This window comes from Symphalangus syndactylus, chromosome 18 (assembly GCF_028878055.3).
Source record: "Symphalangus syndactylus isolate Jambi chromosome 18, NHGRI_mSymSyn1-v2.1_pri, whole genome shotgun sequence".
Lineage (NCBI taxonomy): Eukaryota > Metazoa > Chordata > Mammalia > Primates > Hylobatidae > Symphalangus > Symphalangus syndactylus.
In genome coordinates this window covers 84,424,028-84,439,726 of record NC_072440.2, presented here as the reverse complement: position 1 = coordinate 84,439,726, position 15,699 = coordinate 84,424,028, and the positions used below count along the sequence as shown (strand labels likewise).

Here is a 15,699-nt window from a genome sequence, read left to right as displayed (position 1 = left end):
CCTGATTATTAGTTGTGAAATGAGGTTACTGACGAGGTCCTTGGTGTTAGAGGAGCCCAGGTTCCTTACAGAGCCATGAAAAATTAATGATTGCAAACTGGTAGGTCCCAATGTCTACTGGGAAAGGCATGAGTCTTTGGAGTCAGATAAAATCTAGGTTTAAATTCTTACTCTGCCACCTGGTAGTTCTGTGATATTAGGCACGTGATGTGAATGCTCTCAATCTGTTATTCGGCCTCTGTGTCAGGAACTGTGCTAGGTGTTTGGATACAGAAGTTTGAGATGCAAAGGGTCCTGCCCTCCTAGAGATTGGGATAATTAAGGAAAAGTGGGGTTCTTAATGCCGAAGGGACTCAGAGTAGTGAGAGTAAGGCTTAACCAGGTGGAGAGGGAGTTGGGTCGAGGGAGGCAACATTTTAAGAAAATATGCGAGGGGCTGATAGGCTGGAGCGGCCGAGGTACAATACACAGTTGTTCTTGTGGGTCTAATGCCGGTGGCTGCGATTATTTCGTGAAACAAATATGGAAAGCACCTAACGCTGAAAGCACTTGACCCAGAAATAGGAGTCAGGGCCGGGGCGCGAACCCTGTGCTGTAAATCCCTTTCCAGAATGATGAGGATTCCAACCTCCACGACGACAAAAGCAAAACACACTCGCTCTGAGGAACCGAGGAACTAGCCAGACGACTGGGGGCAGGTTCCAGGCGGGGGGCGTGGCCTCGGGAGACTGCCGGACGTCCTCTTCCGGAACCGGCCCGTGCCCCGGAAGCAGTTGTTGTTTGTTGGGGGGCCTTTTGGCCGGTGACGGAGACTGCTCAGGTGTGGTCACCATGTTCCTCTCCGCGGTCTTCTGTAAGTGGGGCTGGAGGTGCCGGTAGGGGTTACGGCGAGGGTTAGGGGGCCGTGACAGGCAGGGCCCCGGAATGATGCGGGGAGGGATGTGCGAACAGGACGGGAAGCTGCAGCTGCGGACTTTTCCAGGCCTCAGGACCACAGCGTCCGGCATGCCCCGCGGCGCGCCTCCCTGTGCGGACCTGTGGGTTCCTGAGAGGGAGTCTGCGGTGTCTGGATTCAATTGCCGTCCTCACGGACTGTTGAGTCTGGCTGTGGGGCGTTTTTCTCCAGCCCGTGTTAGGAGAATCTCTAGATGTCCGAAGGACCTCAGAATTTGTAGCCCACCCATTTCGAACTCTAAAAATAAGGAACCTGCTCCCGAGAGGGGCAATGAATTGCCTGAGTAACGCGGCAGGGCAGTGAAGGAAGTCCTTGGGCTCCCGAGTCAGTGCTCTTCTTTACCCCTGGCTGACTTCCCAGTTAGATTTAGTATATGGTTTTCACCACATGTGATGGTTGTTGCAATTTGCAAAGGTTAAACTTGTCAAACAAGAAGCTTGCTGCAGCGCGAATACTTGCACCTTAGAAGAGGGACAAAATGGAGCAGGTGTTACTTTAGAAAGATTTAAAAGGTAGCCGGTCCAACAGTCATGAAATTACGCAAAATATTAAATCTAGAATTGTGTTGGTCTGATTGGGTCTTTTAACCTTCCTTCTATAAAATCCTAAGGGGATCCCTAATAGATAGGGAATAGTTACTTGAGTGACACCTCATGGCATATTTCATAAGTTAAATATTTTTGGTTATTACTGATATTTATATGAACTTTGCATAAGAAAGAGAATACATTTATATTTTTATTTTCTTTTCCAACCCTTCCTGTCTACAAAAAAGTTGCCAAGAGCAAGTCAAAGTAAGTAAAGATTTTTCCTTTTTTAAATGTCACTTGTTTATGTTAGATTTGTTAGTCTAGCTGCTCCCAATACATCCTTATATGAAATTAAGCATTGGGCCTTGATTTCCTAAGAGTTGGTTTGTGGATTACTTAGTTGATTATTTTTTATCTATGAACTCTTTCAAAAAATATTTTCCCTCCTGCTGAACTGAGCTACTTCTGTGAGCATTGAAATACTTAAAGGAACCTTTGCTGCTTTTCTAGTCCCAGGATTTGTGAGCTCACTGTCTGTTTCTAAACAAACCATTGGGCTGTGCTGTATTTGGACTACCACCATATTTCCATTTCCTCAAATCGAGGACCAGGGGCCATTTGTCTGGAGCTCACTACAGGAATCCAGAAGAACAAACTCTGCTTTGATTAAATCATAGAGTCTGTTTTAATGAGTTTTGTAATCCTTTGCATTCATGGTATAAGCATTTCAAAAATAGCCAAGATTAAAGATTCCATGCTGTACCAGAGAGACTAGAACTACTAAACTTGTATTTCAAAATAAATGTTGTAGACAATAACTGAAGATTTTGTGGTAAAAATAGGGAAGTTCTAAAGCAGCTTTTCCTTGCAACTCAAGACATTGAAAATCCTTAAAGCTAGTCTTTTGGATTAAAGTTAATGAAAAACATGTATGTTAGCACTTTCCCTCCCAGTATCTTTCAGTGATTCACGTAGCTTTCCCCACAGTCCAGTTATTTATGTCAGAATTCCCTGCCCCCAGGATCTATAGGAATCCCTTACCTTTGGTTTCTGTAGAGGTATATGCCGACTCTCGTTCTTTCTACCCTTGTGACACATTTCATATATGTCTTGCCTGATTGACTTCATGTACCAACTCACCTTCCATACAGTACTGTTAGCTCCTAGAGGACATAGACATAGACTTATAGAGCTTTGTATTTCCCAGAGTGCCTTCCACAGAGTAAGTGCTTAATATTTGTTGGATCTGTGTTGAATGAATAATTATTGTCTATCTTAATTACAAACAAATACTGTATGCCTCTTATGAAGCACTGTGCTGAATGTTGAAAGCAATGCAGTGATGGGTAATATAGTCTTGGATGCTTCCAGGTTGTTTTGGAATTAGATGAGAAATAACATGGTCTACATGGGGAGACAAGACACATGAAAAAATAACAAACAGTACAGGTGTTAAAAGATCTGGTGAGGCAAACATGGACTTTCTGCTTTGGATGACTGGAACTTAAATGAAATATGAAGGGCCACAAGGTTTTGCATACTAGCAACCTAAAAGCTTTAGTCTCTTTATTTTGTCCCTTCCTGAATATAATCATTTATGCCCTGGAAGAGAGGGCTGTTCTGAGACAGCGATCTTTACAATTTCCTCACTAGCCAGCTGTGGTTACCAGTACTTTGATATTTTCCCCTTCCTGACTTCTGCTCCTCGTGAAGGGTGGATGTCTGAGGCTAGTCCCGCAATGTGGCTTGATTGTTCTTATTGTTTTGGTTAGGTCATTGCGAGGTAACTCTGTGTAGTGGAGCAAATTCTAGAGATTTGAACCATTGAAACTGTTTCATGGAAAACTTAGGCTGTCTTACAACTGAACCTTCTTAGGGCCAAGTGATATCTCACAACTAATACCCTACAGAGTTCTCAAAATGTGCCATCCCCCCCATGACTGATTTTAGTTTATTTCGTCAGCTTGTACATAACAGCATACTTTTTAATCTTAGAAACATTCTGGTGAGAATGGTGAGCCAAGCTGGGACAGGTTTCTGCTTCAACACCAAGAGAAACCGACTGCGGGAAAAACTGACTCTTTTGCATTATGATCCAGTTGGTAAGATCTGGGGAGGTTAATGCTTCCAAGGCCTATTGCCCCCTTTGTAGGCTGAACATCTGAACATCTCTGGAAGTTTTTTTTAGCCTCTGACACTAGCATTCATTTAGTAAATAGGTATTGAATGATTATTATGATGCTATTTAACATCCCAGGTGCTGGGATACACCAGGACACAAGACAAGTCCTTGTACTCTTGGCACTTAGTCTAGTCTGAGAGGGGGAGAAAAAATGACAAATTATAAGTGCTATGAGAGAAACAATCAGGATGCTGAGGTGTAGGATGAAGTTGGGGAGTAGTAGGGAAAGTCACATTAGATGGCTAAATCAGGGAAGGTCTCTCCGGGAGGAGATAGTTAACCGAGACCTGAAGGTGAGAAACCAGCTATGTAAAGAGAATAGGTGGTAGTGTTCTGGAAACAGACAAGTGTCTTGAGAAGGGGATGGTGTGGTGTCCTGGCATCATCTGTTCGACAGTGGCTAGTTTCTGGGTCCTGACAGAAGTTAAAGGAATATGGTTTCTATATATTAGTGCAGTGGGGGTAGGAAATTTGATTTTTCCATTTTGTGCCATCCACTAAAATGCTGTACTATATGGTAACTTTAAATGGTCTCATTAGATGGAAGTATTTATCTAGAAGAGACAAGTGTTCCCAAGGCCATATTATCTGCTCACAAACAAAAATAGCGTCAGCACCTGATTGCTGTTGGTGGGCACCTATCCTGTTTCTGGATTTTATGTGCAGATTTATGTAAAAATAGCAATGCGGTTTTTAATTTTAGAGCTCTGGCTGTTCATTTTTGTGCTCTTTATAATTAATTTTTGTTTGTTTGTTTGTTTTTGAGCCGGAGTCTCACTCGGTCGCCCAAGCTGTAGTGCAGTGGTACAATCTCGGCTCACTGCAACCTCCACCTCCTGGGTTCAAGTGATTCTCCTGCGTCAGCCTCCCAAGTAGCTGGAACTACAGGTGTGTGCCACCACACCCGGCTAACTTTTATATTTTTAGTAGAGATAGGGTTTCACCATGTTAGCCAGGCTGGTCTTGAACTCCTGACCTCAGGTGATCCACCTGTCTCAGCCTCCCAAAGTGCTGGGATTACAGGCATGAGCCACCGCGCCCGGCCATTGCTTCTTAACAAGGTAATGGCTATAATAACATGAGCAGACATTTTTTAAAGGCTCCAAGAAGCACAGTTGTCAGCTTAAAGTTTCTTGTGTTCCATCCTTTAACAGAAATAAAATTCCTTGCTGTTTTTATGGTGTTCAAATTTCTGTTTATTCATTATCAGAGTAAAAAGGGAATTCTAGGTTTGTACCTGATGATAAGGAGTCTGAATTTCAGGATGATTCCTCATATGGTGGAAAAATGAAGAGGTTTGCTGTTGGATTGATAAGGTTTAGAATTGGATTGGTATGTTTTTCTCCCTCTGATTTCTTTGTGTCAGCTGGTGAAAAGTCAAAGGGATGATTGAATAACATTCTGTGATATTTTAAGTATGAAAAAACGTATTAGGCTTTTCATCCTTAGTATGGAGGTATTAGGAACTTAATAATTGTCAGTTTGATTTGAAGTTTTGAGATTGGGAAAGGATACAGCCATAAACAGTTCTGATCATAGTTCAAAGTGGGAGAAAAGATTCACATATAAATTTCAAACAGACGCTTAGAACTTTTCTCATAAGGAATGGCCTTAGCTTTGACAGCACAACTTTGTCTTTTCTGAAGAAGAGAATGTTCTGGGATAGCCGACTGCCTGGCTTTCTGCCCACCTGCTGAATGCCCTGCACGTGTTCGTGATGAAGTTGTTTGCCTCGGGGCCTGCCCCCATTGCCCAGGGTACCAAATAGCTTGGCAGGTCTCCCAGCATGTTTTACTGTGATGAGTAAATTGTTAAGTTTGAGGACGATGATTGTTGGTCTGCTTTATGAAGGAAATAGGTAAGGAAACGTGAAAAAATTCCCAATTATTTGAGCATTTCATAATATAGTCTGTGGCAAGAAGCAGCTGCATATGCCTATCCTTTTGAATTCCTTTTCCAGGTATAAAACTAGATGCTAATTTCCGAAGAGGAAGGATTAAAGGTTGAGGCATAAGCTTATTAAGCTTTCTTAAATATATTGAAGGTTTATCATAAAGAGAATGAAAACTTGTCAGTTTTAATTCCTTGGATGACTAAACAAGACAATATAGACTGTAATTGAAGCAGAATCGATTTTGGTTAGATGTAGGGAGAGAACTTGACAGATTCATTCTTCTATGAATTAAGCAGCAAATATTTTGACAGAAAATTAATTCATGTTTACAATTGTGGGTAGCAGTGTGTCATTTCAACTCACAGCGTTGACTGCGCACTATGTGTCTAGCAACAACCTTGTGAGGGAGATAGTTCTCTCTCCCACAGGGAAGAAAGCAGGATAGAGTATTTTGAGAAATTTTCCCAGGGATTCATAGCTGATAAATAGTGGAGCCAGAGTTGGAACCCAGCCTTTCTCACTCAAGTCCCTGTTCTTTTATTTGTTTATTTATTTAATTTTTTAAAATAGAGATGGGGTCTCACTATGTTGTCCAGACTGGTCTTGAACTCCTGAGCTCAAGCAGTCCGCCCACCTTCGCTGCCCAAAGTGTTGGGATTACAGGCCTGAGCCATTGTGCTTAGCCCTTCTAATTTAAAAAGTTTTTTTTTTTTTGGTTTTTTTTTTTTGTACAGACAGTGTCTTCTATGTTGCCCAGGCTGGTCTGGAACTCCTGGCCTCGAGTGATCCTCCTACCTCAGTCTCCCAAGTGCTGGGATTATGGGCATGAGCCACCATTCCTGGGCAAGTCCTTGTTCTGTCTCTTACATGGAGCCAAATTAATCTAAAACTTTTTTTTTTTTTTTTTTTAAATCAAGACCTATCCCTGTGGTCAGGCCATGGATCCCCACTGAGACTCCTACCACCAATCCCTCTACTAAACCAGATGCCCATTCCTGGTTCATTTAATCCAAATGCTGATCTGTCTTCAGGGACCAAACTTGACACTTTCCATGAGGCCTGTCACCATTCTTGTCCCTTTCTGACTTCGAGGTTCCTCTGGGGTTTACTGGCCATTTGTGTGGGCACCTCATGATGTACTGATGTATTAAATCAGGGAGTCTTACACTTTTGTAAACTCTACATTGCCTAGCACAGTTCTGTGGACTTAAATATTTATTCTTTGAGTTAAAGGAATAGGTGCGGTGAATGAGTCAAGGAATTCTACTCAATATAGCCTTGCTCTACTAACCTTAATCAGTTACTCCTAGTCAGGGTCACTTAGTCTCCAGATTGCTTTTCAGTGAGACAACTCCCCTACCCCCTGCCTTTTTTTAAACCAAGTTTTTAGTTCCCCGTAGAAAACCATGGGGGAAATATTTCTTGTAGTAACATTGATGAGAAACTGTTTTGGTTCTTTACTACCATCTCGTAATGCATTAATGCATTGTAGTCCTCTTTGGAGTTTTAGGAGGATCAATCCTACTTGTATTTCACATGATTTGAAGTATGTTAAAAAGATCCCTTATGTACAGTGTATTAATATCATAGATAAAATTCTGTTGACAGGTTAATGGTTCTTAAATTCAACTGCCCATCAATTGAGGAGTTTTAAAAAATGTAGACTTGAGTCCAACCCTAGCCCTACTAAACCAGAATTAAGGTAGGAGTGGAGGTGAGAATGGACTTACTTAGATAAGCTCATTCTTAATCGTAGATAGCTTGGGAATCTCATATACAGAGTATCCATATTGACTGTAGAAGAAAAAAGCTAAAATGTCTGTATAATAGGGACAAGTGAGGAATTGTTAGATTATAGTTGTTTAAGTTCCTGGATCTTCCTTGGGTGATTATTCCATTTCTGGTGTTTTTTTGTTTTTGTTTTAGCAAAGAGGAAATAGGTTGGGGCGTGTGTGTGTGTGTGTGTGTGTGTGTGTGTGTGTGTGAGAGAGAGAGATGGAAGTTAATGGAGTGCCATAAGGCATTATAGAACTATGAAAGCCTTACTGCTCAGCATCTAGTCTTCAATCTTTTTTTTTTTTTTTTTTTCTGAGATGGAGTTTCACTCTTGTTGCCTAGGCTGGAGTGCAATGGCGCGATCTCGGCTCACTGCAACCTCTGCCTCCCGGGTTCAAGTGATTCCCCTGTCCCAGCTTCCCAAGTAGCTGGGATTACAGGCATGCACCACCATGCCCGGCTAATTTTGTATTTCTAGTAGAGATGGGGTTTCTCCATGTTAGCCCGGCTGGTCTTGAACTCCCAGCCTCAGGTGATGTGCCCACCTCGGTCTCCCAAAGTGCTGGGATTACAGGTGTGAGCCACAGCGCCCAGCTAGCCTTCAGTGTTTCATCCAGGCCGGTAGCACTTTGTTTCAGAGAACTGTACTCTAATATTTACAATAATGAGATTTTGGTTATGATATTAATTATAGTACCAAACTAAAAACTCTGTATTTGGGTGTATTAACCCATCTCTGGGAAGTAGAGGTTTAGTGTCTATTACTCTTCCAGACAGCGTGGTCCACTTGGTTCTTGCTGCTCTCTTTCTGGAGTCCAGCTCCCAGTCTGTCCTTGCTTACCTCCTACAAGAGTGGAAATTAATTGAGTGAAAACATTGTTCCATTTTTGTCCCGAGTTTTCTTTCTTAATGTGAATATTTCTTCATTGGTTGAAATATGACTTGTGGCATACCAAGGATGCTGCTGATTAGCTAGTGGCCCTATAGCCATTTTCTCCAGTCTGCCCTGGCTCCTGGGATGGAGGAACTGAGTTTGCAAATCAGCTCCATCCTCATATCAAGGAATAGTAAAAGAAAGGTGAGGGCTTATGGTCTGATATGTATTTTTTTTATAAAAATGGTGATGATACTTTATAATAATTTTCTGCTACAATTCTTTTTTTCTCCCTCCATAGTGAAACAAAGAGTCCTCTTCATGGAAAAGAAAAAAATACGCTCTCTTTAAATGGTGGATTGAAAATGACTGATTTATAAAGAGAAGACTGAGGGCGGGGATACTGATTCAGAAATCCTGTAGCGTGTAATAAAAGAAGAGGAAATGGCATGGAATCACTGCCTCCTGTGATTTGAAGGCCATTGTGAAGGAAAACAATGCAGTGAAAGAAAGTTCTTCATATTAGGACAGATATCATTGCATCACATTTATTTATCTTTCTGGGTATTTTTATAGCCCTTAATAAAAAATATTAAAATAGCCTATGCTATTGTGTCTTAGTGATGTTTTTCCCCACTATTTGAGGTTTTAAAAATCAACCACATTACTAAAAAATAACCATTGTTTCATGTAATAAATGTTTCCATAACAACACTTATGTAAGAGTTTCCAGCCTGCTCCCTCTGTACTCAGAGAAAAGGCAGAGTAACATTCCAGAGTGATCTTGAAGAAACTCCCATGTAATAACAGAGATGACAAGGGGGGCCAGGAATGACAAAAAGAGGAGCCTTGTAACACAAATCAGAACTTCTATTTCTGATTTGTGCTTATATAATTAGGAAAAATGCCACAGTCCTATATTTTCAAACCCAGATCACCAAAGCAGTATCTAGGATTTTCTGGGTTAGCTTTGGATTCCTTTATTCCCTAGATTTTTCTTTCCTTTTACAATAAAAGAAGGTATAGTGTATTTCAGTAAAGCCACTGCTAAGACTTCTGGGGCATGGTGGTACCACACAGCTAAATAGCATGGAATTCTGGGAGCAATCCCTAATGTTCAGATACGGACCTCTGTCCTGCCCAGAGCCATATACTTTCTCACTCAGGCTGTTGTTTCCCACAAGTTTTGAAAATTGTCCAGTTTTCTCCTTTGTCAAGTTCCTGGTTGAAAAGGATCTGCTCATTTTAAGATCTGTTGGTTCACATCCTACCCCATTTAAAGCATTTGTGTGGGAGAATGATACAGTGCCCACCCTGACTACAAAATAAGAAGTTCCTTCTCCATGGCCCAAACCTGGCTCTGAGGGAAATGTAAGAGCAGCTCTCTGGCAGTGGAATTAGGCAGAGAGTTGATGAGTCTTAGGGCTTGTGGCCTCATGGTCAATCAGCTATTTTATGGCATCTTTTGATAAAGCACTGGTTCAAAGCAATAATAGGTGAGATCTTGGCTCTTTTTAGGCTGAAACTGTACATAGTGTTGAGTTAACAAGAAAAATCTTTCACCTGATCCTAGCTAAGCTGATGTAAAGGGTCTGTGACATGCATGAATTGCTTTAAAAAAAAAAAAACAACCTGGTTTAACAAATGACTTATTTATTCAGCCCACTGGTTGAATGTGGCCCATAGGTGGTAGTTACTTCTTTTTTTTTTGATATAGGGTCTGCTTTGTCACCCAGGCTGGAGTGTAGTGGCGTGATCATGGCTCACTGCAGCCTTGAACTCCCAGGCTCATGTTATCCTCCCACCTCAGCCTCCTGAGTAGCCACCATGCCTGGCTAATTTTTTGTATTTTTAGTAGAGATGAGGTTTTGCCATGTTGGGCTCAAGCAATTCTTCCGCCTCGCTTCCCAAAGTGGTGGGATTACAGGTGTGAGCCACCACGCCCCTGTGGTGTTCACATTTAAAAAAAAATTAGTTGCTGATACATAAACACTGCAGGGTTCCAATAAATATCCAAACTTCTGCCTTCCCTTACAAAACCAGAGGCGTTGACAACACTAAGCTGAAGTTGAGTATCAGCTGCCCCTCTTAGAAAGTGCCCCTTCTCTTATTTGAGTCTGCTGTGGCTCTAGACACTGTGTCCACAACCCCTGCCATATGGTGCACATGGGGCATTAACAATCTGTTGACAATTGAGGTTACTTGTCTTTATGTTTGTACAGATCTTGGTTGTGGAATCTTTAATTCTGGTTGGTTTGTGCAAATGCATGGAAAGCAAAAGAATCATCGTTATAAATAAATTGAAGCTTGAGGATGACTTCGTAAAAGAACTAATATTTGCAAAGAAAGGGGAAGAGGACATTTTCTAATAAGCATTAGCCAGGAGCAGCCACCCCAAGTACATTTTATTCCCAGGTATATTTATTTTGGGACTAATATCAATCAAAACAAAGTAAGCGGAAGGTCTTTTTTGTAAGGGTAAGATGACTGTGTTCCTGCAGCCTGGACACTGACTGCTGCAATGAAATTGGATCTCTTGAGCATGTCTTCCAAGGACAAATTTGGATAGTAAGCCAGGTAGAAGGCCAGAGCTCCCACAAAGCTGTCACCAGCACCCTGTAATTAAAAGCACAGTTTTGAAGATAAGCATGTAGTCAATCTGTTGCCCAAACTACATATTTTAAAAATATTTAAGTAAACTTAATTTTAGTTTTAGATGTACAGAAAAGGAACAAGGATAATACAGAGTTTGCATGTATTCATACCCAGTTCTGTTAACATCTTACTGTGGTACATTTATCACCACTAAAGAAATAATATATTATTAACTGAACTTCATACTTTTTTCAGAGGTTACTAGTTTTGCTTAATGTCTTTTTCTGTTCCAGGATCCCATCCAACATACCATATTATACTTAATTGTCCTATTTCCATAGACTCCTGTAGGCTGTGATAGTTTCTTAGACATTCTTTGTTTTTGATGATTTTTTTTTCTTTTTTTAAAGAGACATGGTCTCGCTCTGTTGCCCAGGCTGAAGTGCAGTGGCACAATCATAGCTCACTGCAGCCTGGGCTCAACTCCTGAATGAACTCCTGGCTGGGCACAAGCAATCCGCCTGCTTCAGCCTCTGAAGTAGCCGGGACTACAGGCATGTGCAACACCTGGCTAATTTTTAAAAATTTTAATTAAAAAAAAAAGGGTCTCACTATGTTGACCAGCCTGGTCTTGAACGGCTGGCCTCAAGCAATCCTCCTCCCTCAGCCTCCCAAATGGTGGGATTACAGGTGTGAGCCACTGCACCTGGCTGTCGTTGATGATTTTGATAGTTTTGAGGAGAACTTTTCACTTATTTTGTAGCACATACCTTAATTGGGTTATGTCCGTTTTTCTCACAGGCTGTGGTTATGGTTTTTGGAAGACCACAGAGGTGAAATGTCATTTTCATCACATCATATTAAGGGTACATATGATCAACATGACTTCTTACTGATGGTGTTAACCTTGATCACCTGGCTAAGGTAGTCTTTGCCAAGTTTCTTCACTGTAAAGTTACTTTGCTCCCTTTTTTCATGTTGCACTCTTTGTTTTTTTAATTTTAATTTTTTTTCATGTTGGAAAGCAAGTCATTACACGTATTCCACTCTTAAGGGTTGGGGAATTATTCCCTGAAGTTATGCTCTATCTCCTTAAGGGTGGAGTTTCTATGCTCTATCTCCTTAAGGGTGAAGTTTCTACATAAATTATTTGGAATTCTTCTGTATGGGAGATTGGTCTCTTCCATTTATTTATTCAGTCATTTATATCAGTATGAACTCATGGTTATTTGTTTTATTCTTTGGGCTATAATTCAATGCTATATTATTTTGTTGTTCAAATTGTTCCAGTTTTGGCCATTGGGAGCTTTTCCAGTTGGCTCCTGTGTCCTTTTGACATACGCCCATCCTTTTGGTTTTGAGTACTTTCTGGCATTACAAGATGCCCCAGGGGGCCGGGCATGGTGGCTCACACCTGTAATCCCAGCACTTTGGGAGGCTGAGGTGGGCAGATGGCTGGAGCCCAGGAGTTTGAGACCAGACTTGGCAATATGGCAAAACCTTGCCTCTACAAAAACAAAACAAACAAAATCCCCCAAGATGCTCCAGGGTCATCTTATATAGTCCCTGCCCTAGCCCTAGAATTAGCCATTTCTTCTAGGCCAACTGAAAAATGCACACAGAAAGAGCTGAGAGCCATTTGATATTATTTCTAAACCAAATATAGGGACACATCAAGTTTCTTTCCATTTTCTCTGAAGCTCCTAAGATCCAAGCTGGTGAAGGCCATGGAAACAGAAAACATCCTGAGAAAGTCTGTGGACCTGTGCCTTTGGACAGAGCAATACCTGCTTGTGTTTGTCTAACAATTGTGTCCAGGACAATTTAAATGTGACTACACAGTCTCACTTGAAAAACCATTCTTCTTGTAGATTTGAGTTCATTGTAGATTCTGGATATTAGCCCTTTGTCAGATGGATAGATTGCAAAAATTTTCTCCCATTCTGTAGGTTGCCTGTTCACTCTGATGGTAGTTTCTTTTGCTGTGCAGAAGCTCTTTAGTTTAATTGGATCCCATTTGTCAATTTTGGCTTTTGTTGCCATTGCTTTTGGTGTTTTAGACATGAAGTCCTTGCCCATGCCTATGTCCTGAATGGTATTGCTTAGGTTTTCTTCTAGGGTTTTTATGGTTTTAGGTCTAACATTTAAGTCTTTAATCCATCTTGAATTAATTTTTGTATAAGGTGTAAGGAAGGGATCCAGTTTCAGCTTTCTACATATGGCTAGCCAGTTTTCCCAGCACCGTTTATTAAATAGGGAATCCTTTCCCCATTTCTTGTTTTTGTCAGGTTTGTCAAAGGTCAGATGGTTGTAGATATGCGGCATTATTTCTGAGGGCTCTGTTCTGTTCCATTGGTCTGTATCTCTGTTTTGGTACCAGTACCATGCTGTTTTGGTTACTATAGCCTTGTAGTATAGTTTGAAGTCAGGTAGCGTGATGCCTCTAGCTTTGTTCTTTTGGCTTAGGATTGACTTGGTAATGCAGGCTCTACACCATGGAATACTATGCAGCCATAAAAAATGATGCGTTCATGTCCTTTGTAGGGACATGGATGAAGCTGGAAACCATCATTTTCAGCAAACTATCGCAAGGACAAAAAACCAAACACCGCATGTTCTCACTCATAGGTGGGAATTGAACAATGAGAACACATGGACACAGGAAGGGGAACATCACACACCAGGGCCTGTTGTGGCGTGGAGGGAGGGGGCAGGGATAGCATTAGGAGATATACCTAACGTTAAATGACAAGTTGATGGGTGCAGCACACCAACATGGCACATGTATACATACGTAACTAACCTGCATGTTGTGCACATGTACCCTAAAACTTAAAGTATAATTAAAGAAAAAAAAAAGAAAAGAAAAACCATTCTTAGGCCGGGTGCGGTGGCTCACGCCTGTAATCCCAGCACTTTGGGAGGCCGAAGTGGGCGGATCACGAGGTCAGGAGATTGAGACCATCCTGGCTAACACGGTGAAAACCTGTCTCTACTAAAAATACAAAAAATTAGCTGGGCAAGGTGGCGGGCACCTGTAGTCTCAGCTACTCGGGAGGCTGAGGCAGGAGAATGGCGTGAACCGGGGAGGCAGAGCTTGCAGTGAGCCGAGATAGCGCCACTGCACTCCCGCCTGGGCGACAGAGCGAGACTCCGTCTCAAAAAAAAAAGAAAAACCATTCTTGTATTCAACAGCTCTCAGGGTCATTTTCTACCTCTTCCCAGCTTGCTGTTCCTTAGACCTAAGGGCTTTCATAACAAATCTTGAGGCTACACCTCAGGCTTTTTAAAGAACCTTGGCATGCAAGATTGTTTCAGTCACAGTTGATGTATTTAATGGGCTATGTGCCCAGCAGAGTGATGGGTGCTAGAAAAGGATTAAAATCCATTGTGGATTAAATGCTAAATAGTATTGCAGAATTTATAAGTACTGTCAGATTTTAAGAAGGGATTTGAAGAAAGCGCCCCCCCCTCCCCGCCCCTGCCGGAAGGGAGTCCTTATAGAATGAGCCAGATTTATAAGAGAAGGCAGACCTCAAAGAATAAAGACACAGGAGGAGGAAGGACCAGCGTGAGCTCATGACACCATGAGTGGCTTTAAGGAGAATGACATTTCCCCTTGTTTACACAAAGCCATCAATATTAAACTTGCCAAGGGGTGATAGTAATGCAGGTGTGCATGCAACTTTCATTGCCCCCATGAATACTGTCTGAGTGCCTAAAATGTGTTATGCCCTATGTTAGCTGCTTTGCAATGTTTACTGGTCTTTCCTGAAGGATGCAATGGAGAAAGAGACAGACATGGTTCCTTCCCACTCTCAGTTTACAGCACAGCAGCCGACATGAGAAAGGCCTGAAACCTGAAGAACTATGAGCTGACTGGAGGGTTATTATGAAAACATGGAAAATGCCACAAGATACAAAGAGTTATGGCAAACTCCCAGATGCCAAGTCTTGACTCCTCCTTACATTACATACAAAATTAAATTCCAGCTAAAGTCTTGAATGTAAAAAACAAAACAGTAAAATAGTAAGATGAAAATTTTGATGAATATTTTTGTATAACCCCAGACAGGGAAAACATAAGCAAGTCAGTAAACACAAAAAGACATAACGAAAAAAATAACAGGTTTTTAATTTTATAAACATATTTTAAAAATTGTATGTCCAAAGATACTATAAATAAAGCCAAGTGAAAAAGTACAGATTTGGTGAAAATCCTTGCAATACATGTAACATATCCTCAGTATTCAAAGAATATCTTCAAACTGCTAGGAAAAAGACAAATGTAGGATAAAAATGTATAAAGATATAGGCCTGCAATTTCAGAAAAGGAAATGTATATCATCAGTAAGTAATAAACATATGAAAAGATGGTCAATGACTAGAAAATGTGTAACGCTCGGCTGGGCGCCATGGCTCATGCTTGTAATCCCAGCGCTTTGGGAGGCTGAGGCGGGTGGATCATGAGGTCAGGAGTTCAAGACCAGCCTGGCCAAGATGGTGAAACCCTGTCTCTACTAAAAATACAAAAATTAGCCGGGCGTGGTGGCACGTGCCTGTAATCCCAACTACTTGGGAGGCTGAGGCAGAGAACTGCTTAAACCTGGGAGATGGAGGTTGCAGTGAGCCGAGATCACACCACTGCACTCCAGCCTTGGCGACAGAGTGAGACTCCATCTCAAAAAAGAAAGAAAGAAAATGTGTAACGCTCTTTGATTCAACAATTTCAATCCTGCTCCTGGGAATCTCCTACAGAAGGAAAAGCTCCTGTAATATAGGAATATAGGTACAAAGATGCTTATTGCTGCATTATTTTCAAAGGCAAAACACTGGAAACCATCTGATTGTCTATCAAATAGGATGAATAAACTCTTATTATGGAAAAGTATG

The 15,699-nt window shown here is 41.4% G+C and overlaps 3 protein-coding genes across 8 annotated transcripts in view; 2 read left to right on the top strand and 1 right to left on the bottom strand.

The window, feature by feature from the left end:
* The first annotated feature begins 757 nt into the window (after nt 1-757).
* On the top strand, nt 758-8,816 carry MRPL33 (mitochondrial ribosomal protein L33). The gene is made up of 4 exons (XM_055253191.2): nt 758-853; nt 1,731-1,749; nt 3,481-3,587; nt 8,513-8,816. The coding sequence occupies exons 1-4, from the start codon at nt 832-834 to the stop codon at nt 8,560-8,562; spliced, it is 198 nt and encodes a 65-aa protein (XP_055109166.1). The 5' UTR covers nt 758-831; the 3' UTR covers nt 8,563-8,816.
* BABAM2 (BRISC and BRCA1 A complex member 2) overlaps nt 807-15,699 on the top strand; it is a 577,548-nt gene continuing 562,655 nt past the window's right edge. Inside the window, exons 1-2 of the mRNA XM_055253180.2 lie at nt 807-853; nt 1,731-1,749. The gene's annotated coding sequence lies outside the window, so the exon portion shown is untranslated. The remainder of the gene's footprint in view (nt 854-1,730; nt 1,750-15,699) is intronic.
* Nucleotides 7,968-15,699, bottom strand: part of RBKS (ribokinase) — a 113,112-nt gene continuing 105,380 nt past the window's right edge. For 3 of the 6 annotated variants that reach the window (XM_055253183.2, XM_055253182.2, XM_055253190.2), the window contains one exon: nt 10,597-10,827. In XM_055253183.2, coding sequence (XP_055109158.2) covers nt 10,817-10,827 — 11 coding nt within the window. In that variant the 3' untranslated portion in view covers nt 10,597-10,816. Of the gene's footprint in view, nt 8,182-10,596; nt 10,828-15,699 lie in introns of those variants that run through there. The other 3 variants (XM_055253184.2, XM_055253185.2, XR_010117233.1) reach the window with 3 other exon arrangements.

What these genes read in the sequence shown, in the direction of transcription:
- MRPL33 (XM_055253191.2), top strand. Translation starts at nt 832, where the DNA reads ATGTTCCTCTCCGCGGTCTTCT. An exon ending in TTTGCATTATGATCCAGTTG is followed by an intron (nt 3,588 to 8,512) that starts GTAAGATCTGGG and finishes CTCCCTCCATAG; the next exon opens with TGAAACAAAGAGTCCTCTTC.